The sequence below is a fragment of the Salvelinus fontinalis genome, chromosome 14, assembly GCF_029448725.1.
Source record: "Salvelinus fontinalis isolate EN_2023a chromosome 14, ASM2944872v1, whole genome shotgun sequence".
NCBI classification, from domain to species: Eukaryota; Metazoa; Chordata; class Actinopteri; order Salmoniformes; family Salmonidae; genus Salvelinus; species Salvelinus fontinalis.
Genome location: NC_074678.1, coordinates 41139471 through 41154802, shown reverse-complemented (window position 1 = coordinate 41154802; position 15332 = coordinate 41139471). Strand labels below are relative to the sequence as shown.

At 45.0% G+C, this 15332-nt stretch overlaps 1 protein-coding gene across 1 annotated transcript in view; it reads left to right on the top strand.

Annotated features, from left to right (window-relative positions):
* LOC129810859 (neurocan core protein-like) overlaps positions 1 to 15332 on the top strand; it is a 198816-nt gene that overhangs the window by 66292 nt on the left and 117192 nt on the right. Inside the window, exons 5-8 of the mRNA XM_055861816.1 lie at positions 4289 to 4463; positions 7282 to 7409; positions 8026 to 8319; positions 8981 to 9844. Of these exons, the coding sequence (XP_055717791.1) occupies positions 4289 to 4463; positions 7282 to 7409; positions 8026 to 8319; positions 8981 to 9844 (1461 nt within the window). The remainder of the gene's footprint in view (positions 1 to 4288; positions 4464 to 7281; positions 7410 to 8025; positions 8320 to 8980; positions 9845 to 15332) is intronic.

The window sequence follows — 15332 nt, the reverse complement described above, 5'->3', positions numbered from 1 at the left end:
TGTGTGTGTGTGTGTGTGTGTGTGTGTGTGTGTGTGTGTGTGTGTGTGTGTGTGTGTGTGTGTGTGTGTGTGTGTGTGTGTGTGTGTGTGTGTGTGTGTGTGTGTGTGTGTGTGTGTGTGACAGTGGCTCTTTCTCTCTCTCAATGATTATGACATCAAGCAGTGTGTTTTTTCTCCATCGACTGCTCCTCTCTCTCTCTATTCTCTTCATGAGAGCACTTCATTGCTCCTGTAGAGACCCCTGGCTCAGTGCTCAGGAAACCCTGTCCCCACTCCCAGCCAATCGATTAGCACGCCATTAAACCCCCTTCCTCCTTCAGAAAGAGAAACCCATTACCGGTTGGTCCGTCTAAGGGCGCACCAAACATTCTCCCGGGCTTAGCGTTAATTACAAGTCACGCTACATTGCAGAGCCCCCAATACTAACTCCTGCAAGTGTTTAATATACACAGAGTATACAAAACATTAAGGACACCTTCTCTTTCCATGACATAGACTGACCACGTGAATCCAGGTGAAAGCTGTGATCCCTTATTGATGACACTTGTTAAATCCACTTCAATCACTGTAGATGAAGGGGAGGAGACAGGTTAAAGAAGGATTTTTAAACCTTGAGGCAACTGAGCCGTGTGTATCTGTGCCATACAGAAGGTGAATGGACAAGACAAAATATTTAAGTGAACGGGGTATGATAGTCTGTGCCAGGCACACCGGTTTGTGTCAAGAACTGCTATGCTGCTGGATTTTTCACGCTCAAAAGTTTCCCGTGTGTATCAAGAATGGGCCATCGCCAAAAGGACATCAAGCCAACTTGACACCACTGTGGGAAGCGTTGGAGTCAACATCCCTGTGGAACGCTTTCGGCACATTGTAGAGTCCATGCCCGACGAATTGAGGCTGTTCTGAGGGCAAAGGGGGGGAGGGGGGAAAGGGTGCAAGTCAATGTTAGTGTCACGCTGGTATAAAGGATTTTTGAGACAGGCGCGGGAATACACAATAGTGTTTTTAAATAAAAACACATATACACAAACACTGGGCTGTACCCAAACAAAAGAGCGAGGGTAAACCTCGTTGAACGCTACGGGACGATACCCATAATACACAATATATATAGCACGCAGCGTAACAGCTGCACCAATGCATAGGTACTCACACCACCAACGGACAAGGGAACAATAATCGACAGGACAATGGTGAACAAAGTGCACACTTATACAATTACTAATCAATGGGAATAGGGGCCAGGTGTGCGTAATGAAAGTTCCGGAGGGATCCGTGACAATGTTTTGTACACTCAGTCTATTAATTAGCACGGTATTGATACTGCCAGGCCATATCAATATCATATTAATTCTGGACAGCCGGGATTGGCTTGTTTGTGTGTGTTCTAAGCCCTGGTTAGGTTCTCTCTCTGTCCATTCAGCCCATATTGCATGGTCAATTGTCTGTCTCTCCAATTAGAGCCCAGACATCGATCCTCGCTGTCAGCCACAGTCATGAGATACAGTATGTCAGGTCGGTTTAAGTGGTGATCCACAAATAGACATATCTACACACAGGTGATAATCTCTGCATTGTAGGTCTATTAGCCTGGTGGGTAGGAGCGTTGGGCAAGTAACCGAAAGGTTGCTGGATTGAATGCCCGAGCTGACAAGGTAAAAATCTGTCATTCTGCCCCTGAGCAAGGCAGTTAACCCACTGTTCCCCGGGCGCTGATGACGTGGATGTTGATTAAGGCAGCCCCCCGCACCTCTCTGATTCAGAGGGGTTGAGTTAAATGCAGAAGACACATTTCAGTTGAGTGCATTCAGTTGTACAACTGACTAGGTATCCCCCTTTTAGATTTTCTGCACAGGCAGGACTGTATTAGTGTTGTATACTGTGTTGCAACAAGGGCATCACTCAATTATCTACAGCTTTCTCAGTATCTCTCCTGTTCTCTCCAGAGACTGGAGCAGAGTGGTGTGCTCAGAGCATGTGCAAACCAGCTGGCTGGAGTGTTTACGGACTTATTCAATCTCTTCCTATCCCAGTCTATTGTCCCCACTTGCTTTAAGATGTCCACATCTGTTCCTGTACCCAAGAAAGTACAGGGAGGAGGTGAGAGCCCTAGTGGCGTGGTGCCAGGAAAATAACCTCTTACCTAATGTCAACAAAATGGATGGAGCTGATGGTGGACTTCAGGAAACAGCAGAGAGAGCACGCCCCATCCACATCGACAGGGCCGCAGTGAAGGGGGGGGGGAAGCTTCAAGTTCCTCGGCGTGCACATCACTGACAACCTGAAATGGTCCATCCACACAGACAGGGTGGTGAAGAAGGCACAACGCCTCTTCAACCTCAGGAGGATAAAAAATGTTGGCTTGGCCCCTAAGAACCTCGCAAACTTCTACAGACGCACTATTGAGAGCATCCTGTCAGTCTGTATCAACGCCTGGTAGGGCAATTGCCCCGTCCGCAACCGCAGGGCTCTCCAGAGGGTGGCGCGGTCAGCCCAACGCATCCCCGGGGGCACATTGCCTGCCCTCCTGGCCAAGAAGATGATCAAGGCCCTCAGCGACCCGAGCCACGGCCTGTTCACCCAGCTACCATCTGGAAGGAGAAGACAGTACAGGTGCATCAAAGATGGAAAACAGCTTCTATCTCCAGGCCATCATACTGTTAAATAGTCACCCTCTGAATGGCACACATACACAATCCATGTCTCAATTGTCTCATCTTAAAAATCCTTCTTTAACCTGTCTCCTCCCCTTCATCTACACTGATTGAAGTGACATCAATAAGGGATCATATCTTTCACCTGGATTCACCTTGTCAGTCTATGTTCTCAATGTTTTGTATACTCCGTGTACAGTATATACAGTTGAAGTCAGAAGGTTACATACACTTAGGTTCTAGTCATTATAACTTGTTTTTCAACCACTCCACAAATTTATTGTTAACAAACTATGGTTTTGGCAAGTCGGTTAGGACATCTACTTTGTGCATGACACAAGTAATTTTGCCAATAATTGTTTACAGACAGATTATTTAATTTATAATTCACTGTATCACAATTACAGTGGGTCAGAAAATTACATACACTAAGTTGACTGTGCCTTTAAACAGCTTGGAAAATTCTAGACAATTATGTCATGGCTTTAGAAGCTTCTGATAGGCACCACTGGTACGTGACCAACAACATTTGATTTGATTTGCATGTCTTAAGGCTTGGTGGAAATAGAGAGTGTGTGGTAGTTGTGGGAAATGTGACCCTTCTGTTAAATGGGACGGGGTCCCCCCCATGGTGCTCATCAGAAACCTATTTGTCTCCCAAACGCCAGAACGGAAGCAACTAGCATCTCTGTGTTTGGCCTGACTCCTAGCCTCGGAGGGAAGGAGACCTAAACAGAGACCCTGGGAGAAGAGAAATGAAAAGCCAGGGAGTGTACAGTACAGCATTATATGGAAACAGGATGGAGAGCTGTAGCTGGGTGGGTGTGTGTGTGTGTGTGTATGTGTGAGAGTGTGTGCTTTAACGCGTATAAGTGTGGGTGTGTCTGTCATACCACAGGGATCCCGGCTCATTTCTGAGGCTAGCCTGCAGCATGATTGCTCAAATTGGCACCGCGCCCCGAGGAGTTTCTGTCATTATGCTACACAAAGCATCAGAAGATAAAGGAACCCATGTTTGGAGCTGTATCCCAGCCTCCCTGTCCATATGCTTTCATGTTGTGGGCTCCGCTGGGGTTTGATGTGTGAATTTCAGGCCGAGGTGGCCCCACATGCGGCGGAGGTTAGTGATGCTAGCTTGGTGGGGAAATATAAGATGGACACTTCAAAAGCAATTCCCTTCCCATTTCTGGGCACAGTGGAGAGGAATCCTGGCCATTCACAGGTCAGGGAATGAGCGCATGGGACTCATCTCTCATTCCTTTGTCTCCTCTTTCTCTTTTCTCATTCTCTATCTATCTCTCTTTTACTATCTCTCTCAAATCACTGTTTCTTTTTTGGATATGAGAACAAGATATGGCATTGCTGTGGAATGTAAGCTAAAGCAGTAAAGCAAACATGGTTGCTGTTTGTCATCCACTGTATCTAAGGACAAGATCTCTCCCCTAAAGATAAGCCAGTCTGATGCAAATGAACTTTGAGCTGTTTTTCAACTTCCTGCGCAGATACAGATATTTTGAAGTACATGGTAATGTAGAGTTTGAGCCGTGTGTCTGTGCACGTACAAGCGTGCGTCCATGTCTCCATATTACCCTGGTGTTGCCTTACGTGTTTTCACCTCTGCAACCTCTCCTCAGGTGTGTTGTTCCACTACCGTGCCCCCCACGACCGCTACGCCCTGTCCTTCCCCGACGCCCAGCGGGTGTGTCTGGAGAACTCGGCTGTCATCGCCACGCCTGCTCAGCTCCAGGCCACCTTTGCCGACGGGTATGACAACTGTGATGCCGGCTGGCTCTCTGACCAGAGCGTGAGGTAAGGGCAAAACGACCGGGCATGAAGCTTGACACAGCAAAACACACCACAGCATGGCCACTATCCTTAAAGGCAGGCACGTGCACAGATAGGGCTCTAAATGCAGAGCACATGCCCTTTTTGTCCTTACAGTCTCCAAAGTGCTCTTTTGGGTGGTGGTATAATGTCCCGCCCAGAAAATTATATAAATGATTTGTCATAGTTCGGAACAGAGATTGTGTGCGCCCCGTATCCAAACATGGATTGAGAGATGCGGTCACTGGTCGAGTGTGTGTAGCTAGCTACCTAGTGTAATGAAACAGACAGGGAGCAGGTCTCGAACCATCAACCTTCTGGCCCGAAGTCCAGCGCACTATCAACCGTGCCCCAAAAGCATGCTCAAGCGGCAGAGTCGATATCCGCGCTTATAAACCCAGGGTCGTTATATGAGTTTAAACATCAAAAGAAATGCCTCAACAGCATTTAGCGTAGCACCACGTATTATTGGCACATTCAACAGCTTTTAAGAAATATATTACTTTCAACCGTGTTATCTTGTGATCAAGCCATCAATGTTTTGTGATTATTGGTGTCTTAAAAATATTAGCTGGAAATATTACTACTATCAGGGGTTTAGCTAAAAAATATGTCACGTATTATTGGCATACGGTTCCCATTTATTGGCCACCTTACTATTTTGTTCAATTACAAGATATATCCGTATATTTTTTTGCAAAAAAAAGAGACCCCCAACCTCGTATCCGAAGTGCTTACTAGGGGAAAGGGGGATACCTAGTCAGTTGTACAACTGAATGCATTCAACTGAAATGTGTCTTCCTCATTTAACCCAACCCCTCTGAATCAGAGAGGTGCAGGGGGCTGCCATAATCAACATTCACATCTTTGGCACCCGGGGAACAGTGGGTTAACTGCCTTGTTCAGGGGCAGAATGACAGATTTTTACCTTGTCATCTCGGGGATTCAATCCAGCAACCTTTCAGTTACTGGTCCAACACTCTAACCACTAGGCTAGATAATTGACTAACATTAGTTGGCTAGCCTTCCGGTTAAAAAAACAAATACTTGCATGAAATCCGTTAGCTATATTTCAGAGGTAAAAATGTGGATATTAAATTATGTGTGGTCTGTCGCGCAGTCGAATTTAATCGGTGGTCAGCTAGCTACAAGGGTGTCTTTAGTCGCAAAACTTAACGTTATTTTCCAGTCCATTTAAATGTTGAGCTCGAGATGATTGAATCCTTTAACTGCTAGAGAGTGTCCGATGTTGGGAGAAAATCTGCTAGGGTTGTATAAAGTTGAAGCTCGCATCCGCTACAAGACCATGGTGCTTGCATACGGAGCTGTGAGGGGAACGGCACCTCAGTACCTTCAGGCTCTGATCAGGCCCTACACCCAAACAAGGGCACTGCGTTCATCCACCTCTGGCCTGCTCGCCTCCCTACCACTGAGGAAGTACAGTTCCCGCTCAGCCCAGTCAAAACTGTTCGCTGCTCTGGCCCCCCAATGGTGGAACAAACTCCCTCACGACGCCAGGACAGCGGAGTCAATCACCACCTTCCGGAGACACCTGAAACCCCACCTCTTCAAGGAATACCTAGGATAAAGCAATCCTTCTGCCCCCCCCCCCCCCCCTCCCTTAAAAGATCTGATGCACTATTGTAAAGTGGCTGTTCCACTGGATGTCATAAGGTGAATGCACCAATTTGTAAGTCGCTCTGGATAAGAGCGTCTGCTAAATGACTTAAATGTAAATGTAATGTATAAATTGTTTACTTATGATACTTATCTGCTGCAACAATGTAAAGCAATGTCTCTGACGAGTAAGTGTCAGAGGTAATACATCTTTATGAAGAGTGGCAAAGTATATGTTTACTTCAGACTAACGAAAAATTACAAGGCTTTGATAGGCAACTCGCTTTCATAAAATTTCTCTGTGGCCCAAATAAGGAACCAAGGAATGAAATTACTTTCAGAAAGTAAGGTATGCAAAGTTTTTTGACCTCAGTGGTCCCCTCATGAACTTCTGAATCTCTTATATCAAAGGATGTAATTGCTTGTTTACATTTCAGAGGCTAGCTCTGTCATTCCTCATTACGCTCCGCCATTTTAGCCACAACTATCCCTCAACTACCTTTCATGTTGATGTTTGTGTTTCAGCTTGCCGCCTCCCATTATGTCTGTTGATGACGGATAGTCAGTGTGTGTGTGCGCGCATGCGCGCGTGTGTAGGACAGTTAAGTTCTGTGTGGATATTTTGACACATCTCTATCTCAAACGTCTTCCCAATAATTGCACTGGAGAAGCAGCTTGCATATTTCTCCTCGACAGCCTTCCCTGAGAACTGCATCCTCTCCTCTCCTCCCCACCTGGGACACATATAATTGCTTCATCTCCAGAGCTACTTGGCTACACATCAATGAGGAGGCAAACGTGCAATTAATAATGTAAAAATAGAGACATCAGCTACCAGGATGGAAGGCTGAGATAGGAGATTTAGCCATAACATTGTCTGACGAAAATGGTTGCAAACCAAGCACATGCATGATTGTAGCTACTGAGTGTGTAATAAGCCTTCCTTCCTTCCTTCCTTCTTTCCTTCCTGTTGTCCTCCATAAGCCCCTGTATGCCTGTATACATAATCTCTTAATCAGCATTTAGCCTGTACCCTCAATGCTGTTTGAATCAATGTACTTCAGAGTAATTGCACAGTCGGAGCCCGGATATAGATTGCTTTTCGCCCCCCAGCCGAGAGATTTCTGGAGAAATTCCTGATTTTCTTTGGCTCCCCTCCTTCCTCTACCCCTCCCTCTCTCCTCAGGTACCCTATCCAGTCTCCCAGGCCTGGTTGCTATGGCGACATGCAGGACTCACCTGGAGTGCGCAACTACGGCAATCTGGCCCCTGATGAGCTGTTTGATGTCTACTGCTTTTCCAAGCAACTGCAAGGTAGGAGGGAGGCGTCAATTAGATTTTAGTCATGCAAGGCCCTGCAAATCCCCAGACGCCCCCAGGAGCTACGATGCTGGAACCGCCTGACTCATTTTAAGCTGTAGCTGGGTGGTGAGTTATACTTCCGTGGCCAGGATCAGAGGAAACTTCTACAGAAGGATTGAGTCCTATTCACAGCAGGTGCCTTTAAAATAGCACTTGGGAACCTGGGTAATTTGTTACTGTGAAGAGCCAAACCGTTCAGTTAATAGTGCTACTATGATACTGTAGCAGGAAGTAGGTCATTTTCAGAGAGTGTCATTGTTGACACCTTGCATATGACTGGGCTATCTAGCTGGACAGGATGGGTGTCCAGTGGTTCTGAGTATTCTATGGTTCTTACTCTGTGTGAGTCATTGGTTTATTGACCTGTTCAATCTTGTCTATCATCACTTCTCATATTACATTCCACACCACTCTATTCATCTCATAATTTATTGTAATTATATCGCCCCTTCTTCTTCATATGATACTCCCATCCTCCCCCGTTGCTCCTGTACCTCCCAAACCTCTCTCTTCCCCCTACACTACCTCATTTTACCTCCGTCTCTCCGTCTCCACCCTCCTCTCCCAGGTGAGGTGTTCCACTTGTCTGTACCAGAGAAGCTGAGCCTGGCCACAGCCTCTACCCACTGCCACGCTCTAAGTGCCCAGCTGGCCACGGCAGGGCAGCTCTACCTAGCTTGGCAGGCCGGCCTGGACCAGTGTGACCCAGGCTGGCTGGCTGACGGCAGCGTGCGCTACCCCATAAATCTTCCCCGGCGCAACTGTGGCGGGGATGATCCGGGGGTGCGCACTGTCTACCACAACCCCAACCGCACTGGTTTCCCAGTAACCACCACCCGCTTCGACGCCTACTGCTACCGAGGTAATGGCAGGGTCGCCATCACCATGGCAACCGTCCTGTTTAATTCCCGTTAATTAGTGCGTGTTGTTTGTCTCATGCATGAATTAATACAGAGGGGATTCAGTGACATTTTGGTCCCTTCTGGGATCTGAAATCTTCTACTGTAGCAACCAGCCAGTGTCTGGTATCAGCGTCTGCAAGCTTTCAATACAGACTTAGAGACCCAGCAGAGTTCTGCACACTGGCTGTAGCCTCAATGTCCTTGCAGTGTCATTCTAGAGTGTTTATAATGTTACTGGACCACTGGTGATTTGTCTAACTTAGTTTCAAGTTCACTTTGGAACGACTGTACACCCCTGTGTGCTATGTGCTTGGATTTGATTGTGTTTGTGCAGCGTGTGATCAGCATTACCTCCTCGGCGGGTCATGGAGGATGATTGACAGGGACTAAATTGATACAGACATAATAAAGTCTTATCTTAGACTTTGTAACCCAAGGAGAGAGGAAGAACATGTCTACATGTATCATTTGTACTTTATTATTGAAAGAAAAACAGAGGTCATCAACATATAAGAATATGGACGATTCACAGCTTATTGCAAAGATTATTATTTATAGCCCATGCCTTACTGCCAGGAAAGCAAATAAGAATGCTAATATATTATTTTTATATAATTCCAGAACGTGAAGCAGGAGTCCAGGCAGCCCAGCCAGGGTTCCTCCAATACAGAGAGCCAGAGAACAACTCATCAGACACTGAGCCCCAGCGCTCTGACCCCTTCCCCCAACCCTCCACCTGGACTGGCATCGTGGACCTGGACAAGGAGGGAATCAGCTCCATCGCTAGAGGCAACGAGTCCTCTGAGATCTCAGAGGAGCACGTGGTAATCCATCTCCAGCCAGGGGAGGGTACCCAGGAGACCCAGGACCGATCCAAGACTGGAGCCCCTCAGGACGCCTCCTCCAGCCCTAAGACCAAGACCAGTACCCTAAGTCTGTCTGCCCTGGAGAGTCTGGAGACCCACGGAGGTTCTGCCCAGGAGGAGGTGGAGGGTGAGGGAGACGAGGAGGGGCGTTTCGGGTCGTCGGACTCCCCTATTTCCTCCCAGACCTCTCCAACGCTCCAGGCCCAGACTGCCAATAGCGTTCTCCACAGCTTCGTCAACAACCTGATGAAGCCCTTCAAGTATTGGACAGGCTCTGTGGAGACTGACACGGAGGCCCCTCCCCCAGCCACACCTGCCTCACTGCCTGAGGGGACATTAACTGTGGCAGACCAGGCACCCCCAGGGTCGGCTAAGGTCAACCCCACCGAAGGGAAGTCCAAGCTTGGCAGCAAAGGAAGCACTGACAACGGCATCATGGAGCATCGGAGCGGAGGCTCCTCGCTCAAGACATCCACCGGTGGGCTCACCAGCTCAGAGGAGGGTCTGACTGAGCAGGAGAAAGAGGTGGTCCCATTTGGCCCTGTGATCCTGTACACCGAGCCAGGGAGGAAGGATTCAAGCACATCCTTAACCAACCCTTCAGCCTCCTCCTCTAATGGTAAGACCCACCTGCAATCCATCCATCAGAGAGGCTGTGTGGGTTGTCTGAGTACACCCTGTCTCTTTATAATGTAGTTCATTACATTTTCTCTCTAAAAGTAATTTTCTTTTTTCGTTCCTATTTCAGAGGCATATTGCCCGGCCTCAGTATTTTCTTCCAAATCAATGGCTTGTGTGAAATTGAAAATGCGCTGTTTACGATGGTAGTACATTGAAAATATGGTTTCTATGGATGCCAGCTATGGTGAGGTTTGTTTCATACTGTTAGACACTGTCACAGGACAAAATTTACGGGAGAAACATTCAGCTACTCTGTGGAGGACAATGGAAGTAGAATAGGAAAATTATTGATCATTATGAAAAATAAAAAATTACATTCTGCATTTCAGATTGTTGCTCCTAGACACCGTCTCTGTGTTACAGATGTTAGAATTTCCAGAATATCAAAACATTACTACCATTTCCTTCTTTGTTTTTCCCAGGGAGAAATTACATTGAATTTATATGCACTTTAAGTGTATGTTAGCACTTGTTCAGAGCCATCCTTCACTAAGCCTGTTTCGAGCAGAGGTGAGAAATGCAGTGTAAAGAGGAAAATTAGAGCAGAGAGCGAATCAGGCCAAAGCAATAGCTGATGTGAATAGATAAAAATAAGGTCTATCTGGAATCAGGTCGCCGTGTGTGTGCGTGTGCGTGTGTGCGTGCGCGCGCGCGTGTGTGTGTGTGTGTGCGCGCGCGCGTGTGTGTGTGTGTGTGCGCGCGTGCATCTGTCTCTCTGTGTACATGTCTACGTACGTGTGTAGGTGTACGTGTGTGTGTGTGTTCATGTCTACTTCTGTCTGTTGGCTCAGTGACCAAAACCCCAGTTAATTCCCCATAGAGCTGAGCTAGGTGTGTGGGTCGTAAAGGTCACCATATTGGGATATTCCCCACTTGAGAGCCCTGCGACTTCAAACCACAATCAATAGCTGTGATTCCTCTGCTGTGCAAAGGAGGGACAGACCGGCAACCAAGCAATGTTTTATCATACAGGCCACCACTTACACAACACAGTCACCAGGGCTAAGAATAGAGAGAACGAGCTTGTCGTGCACAGAGGTGTTTAAGTTGGTTCAATAAAGGTAGGGCCCCTTCTATGGCCAGGACTCCTTGAAACCAAAAAGCCAACTCCATTGTGTTAATGTTTTATGCTGAATGAAAATATAGCTTTAGTCTGCATACATTATTCACAGCCTCTTTCCAAGTAATGCAGGGCTGGCTAGGTGCTCAGTGCCGCACTCTTTGCCATCTACGTCTCCCCCATTTCGGACGACCCTGGGTGAATGTAGGCGGTCATTATCAATGGCGTTGATGAGCAGAGGGAAACCGTGAAGGACAAAAAGAAGAGAGGAGAAGAGGAGGCATCAGGAAGGGGCTTTTGAATTTTTTTAGGAAGCTGTTTCAATTGATACATCCCCTTAAAGTGGCATCGCTCGCTTGATATTAACTACGTTATTGAGCGGGCTGTTACTTGCATCTCTGAAATCTTCATTATCGATGCTGCCATTTTTATTATTCTGACTGGCGGGAAGCTAGGGTGGATTGTGAAGAAGCACGTCTCGAGTAAAGTGTCAGGAAAGACATTGCATGTGAATCTTGACACTTGAACCTCAATCCCTGTTTTCCCACATAGTTTTAGCAAAGCATTGTGGGAATAAATAATTTTGGTAAAACATCACATTCCAGATAGATGAGTGTGACATGATTCACACGCCACATAATAACTTTTCCCTGTCATCTTTACTAGACGCCATATCTTACTGCATGTGTGTTAGTGCGTGTGTGCTAGCATGTGTGTGTTAGCATATGTGGTAGTATTACGGATGTCACGCTGCTTGCTTAGCGAGTACAGCTTCCTCCTGATTCGTCTCAAAAAGAGGATTGAACCCAGGACCTCTGCTTTGCTAGCACACATGACCACCCTCCCAAAGCGTGTTACCAGTCACGCCATGTAAATAGCTAACACAAGTGGGGACTCTTCAGGCTGAGGAGTATATTTCACACATCCTTATGTGGTACACTAGCGTGTGTGCTAGTGTGTGTGTATGTGAGGCCTTGTGTGAGTCTGTGTGTGTGTGAGTCCGTGTCCGTGTGTGTGAGTCTGTGTGTGTTAATTAGATGCCATATCTTACAACAGTAGTGCTGAGACTGCATTAATACAATGTGTCCCGGAGAAGGTTTCAACTCTTCTCCCATTATGCTTTGTGACCTGAGGGTTCGACTCCGCTTGTTTACCCCAGAAAGAGACGGATAAACAGCTGATATACAGCACCGCTGTCACTGAAAACCCACAATGGAGCACATAATTGACTTGCCTCGATTTAGTCGTTTGTAGGCAATTTATCACAGTACGATGATGTTTGTTTTGTGTTGACTTATTGTAAGCCAAAACTCACAGCAAACGACAGCAGTGAAATATGACATTCATAATACGGGGCCTAGCATGAAATTATCATAACGCTTTCTGTATATAATATGCTCTTTTTATTTAATATATTAGCCATTAGAATAGATCATCAGACTTGATTAATTAATTTAATCACTCATTATCTCATCAGTATGTGAAGGCAAAGTGGTTAAGTAGCTATTATTCCAATAATTAATTAGATAATAACACAGTCTACATCTCTTATGTAAATGAATCCGCACTCATATAGTACATAGGCGAAGGCAACATGCAGACCTCTGAATAATTTAGTATTTTTCTAATATTTCATTTGTCGACATATTTGTGTATGTTTCTACCCACAGTAATTTGTTGTATTATGTAGTACAACCAGAGCCCCTGCTGTGGTGCTTTGCACCTCAAAGAGCACGCTCTGCTGTTCTGTGTTGAGCTAGACGTAGAAGCTGGGTTTGAGGTACTCTATACCGTACAGTGCCTTCAGACAGTATTCATGCCCCTTCACTTATTCAACATTTTGTTGTGTTACAGTCTGAATTCAAAATGGATTAAATCTTCTTTTTTTCTCACCCATCTACACACCATAATGACCAAGTGAAGACATGTTTTTATAAATCTTTGCAAATTTATTGAAAATTAAATACAGAAATATCTAATTTACATAAGTATTCACACCCCTTTGCTATGCCACTCCAAAATTGAGCTCAGGTGCATATAATTTCCTTTGATCATCCTTGAGATGTGCATGCCAAAGCAGAAACTATACCATGAAGTCCAAGGAACTGTCCGTAGATCTCCGAGAAAGAATTGTAATGAGGCATATTTGTGCGGAAGGGTATAAAACAATTTCTAGTGTTGAAAGTTTCCAAGAGCAAACATGTTTTCACTTTGTCATCATGGGGTATTGTGTGTAGATGGGTTTTGAGTGTTGAATCCAGGCTGTAACACAACAAAATATAGAATAAGTCAAGGGGTATGAATACTTTCTGAAGGTACTGTAGCTGTCTAATAGGGATGTGCATCTTTACCTTTCAAGATGATTTGATACGTATCTAAATACATGTGCACCGATACGATACAGGAACGTCACGTTTTCGTTAGTAACTATTTGGTGCGATTCGGATTCGGTTCTATGCACTAACATTTGTTGCATAAACACGTACATTTTCCATTCTATATTAAAATCTGCTTCTGATGGAGCTTATGAGCTGGGCCTCTCTGAGCTGGATCTGTGTGTGTGGTGTATGTGTGTAAAATATGTATGTCTATGGTGTATGTAGGCACCTGAGCTGAACCATAAGGGAGACTAGGCATCTACCACCCCACTATCAGATTAGGTGGGGCCATGTAACCTGTTTTTTGTCCCCTCACTTTTGTTTTGAAATCACCATCACCCACTAATTAACATTTTTGCAGATTTAGTGTTTATCGTTTACAAAGTAGCCAATGTTCTCTTCTCCTCTCACTTTGGCCAATGCAGTGCTCCTCGCAAAAGTGATTGCTGTCCTCATTATGAAATTAGCAACTTTACCCTGTATATAGAAAAATGAACATATACGCTGAAGTTTTTAAAGCAAAACTACCAAAACTATTGCTGATGCTGAACCTGAACAACCAAAATAATATCTATTGTAAACCCCTTTTAGCAGGTATAGCCAGATAAGAGATGTCTCTGATAGCTTACTTTTATTCAGGAAAAACACAAATGTTAACAGCGCATAGATAACAATAACCTAGCATATTACATAGGATGTCACTCAACTAATAAAGCCTAATATCACATAAAGCCATTTTAGCATTTGATTGCTAAAGGTGCAGTGCAGATGTGCAAGGTCAGGAACAGGCCGCCTACCTCGTGTTGGTAAGCGTGTGAAACTGGGCACAGTGCGCAGTTTGAATAGCCTACTGATATTGGATTGGGTTGTTCAGGCATGCTAAATAACTTGCAGATCAATGACTGTCAACACAGTTACATGCAGTTCAACACTGAAGGGGAGGACGCATCAGTTGTCACAAAAGATGGGAGGTATTTTTGGAAGTTAGAAAGAATTTAATATGAACAACAACAACAAATGTTACCGGTGATTCTATTTTGTGACTGATGCATGCTACATTTGGATCGGTTTGGGATCCGCAGACCAATGTACCAGGGACCAATGCATATCTGTGAATCTTTACATCCCTACTGTCTAATACAGTAATACCCTGAAGAGATGCACTACTGAAAAGCAAGCCACACAGTTCATCTGAATAATTCATAGTGTAGATACAGTATGGTGTAGTATATTAACTAGAAGGAGCAAAGCGGTGTGCTTAATCTGAATAAGCAATGGTGTAGATCAGGGTTGGGGTCAATTCCATTTAAATTCCAGTCATTTCAGAAATTAAACCAAATTCCAATTCCATTTGAAATGTTTTCTCATTGAAAAGCATTGAAGATCATTGGAATTGGAATTTCAGTGCACTTGCTGGATTGTCTGGAATTTAAATGGAATATACCCCAACCCTGGCGTATATATTGTATAGTATAGGAAGTCAATAACAACCCTGGCGTATATATTGTATAGTATAGGAAGTCAATAACAACCCTGGCGTATATATTGTATAGTATAGGAAGTCAATAACAACCCTGGCGTATATATTGTATAGTATAGGAAGTCAATAACAACCCTGGCGTATATATTGTATAGTATAGGAAGTCAATAACAACCCTGGCGTATATATTGTATAGTATAGGAAGTCAATAAAGGATAGTGTTTTTTACACGTTTTTACTGTGTTATACAGGGATTGGTTGACTGTAGCTTGGTTTGGGGTCTATGAGAGTTTCTAGGAGAGTATGAAATGTGAAATTGCCTTGGCCAGATACTCTTAATTTGTGTGCTGGGCCTGATACGCATTGTGTGTCTGCTACTGCGCTTTGTGCTGGAATACAAACAGCTGCACCATTATTTGTACTACGATGGAATAAATGAGAATAAATATTTTCACAGATTTAGCAAGAATTATAGTCAATTGTTGCCATGAATGAGGGTTTGCCTCCA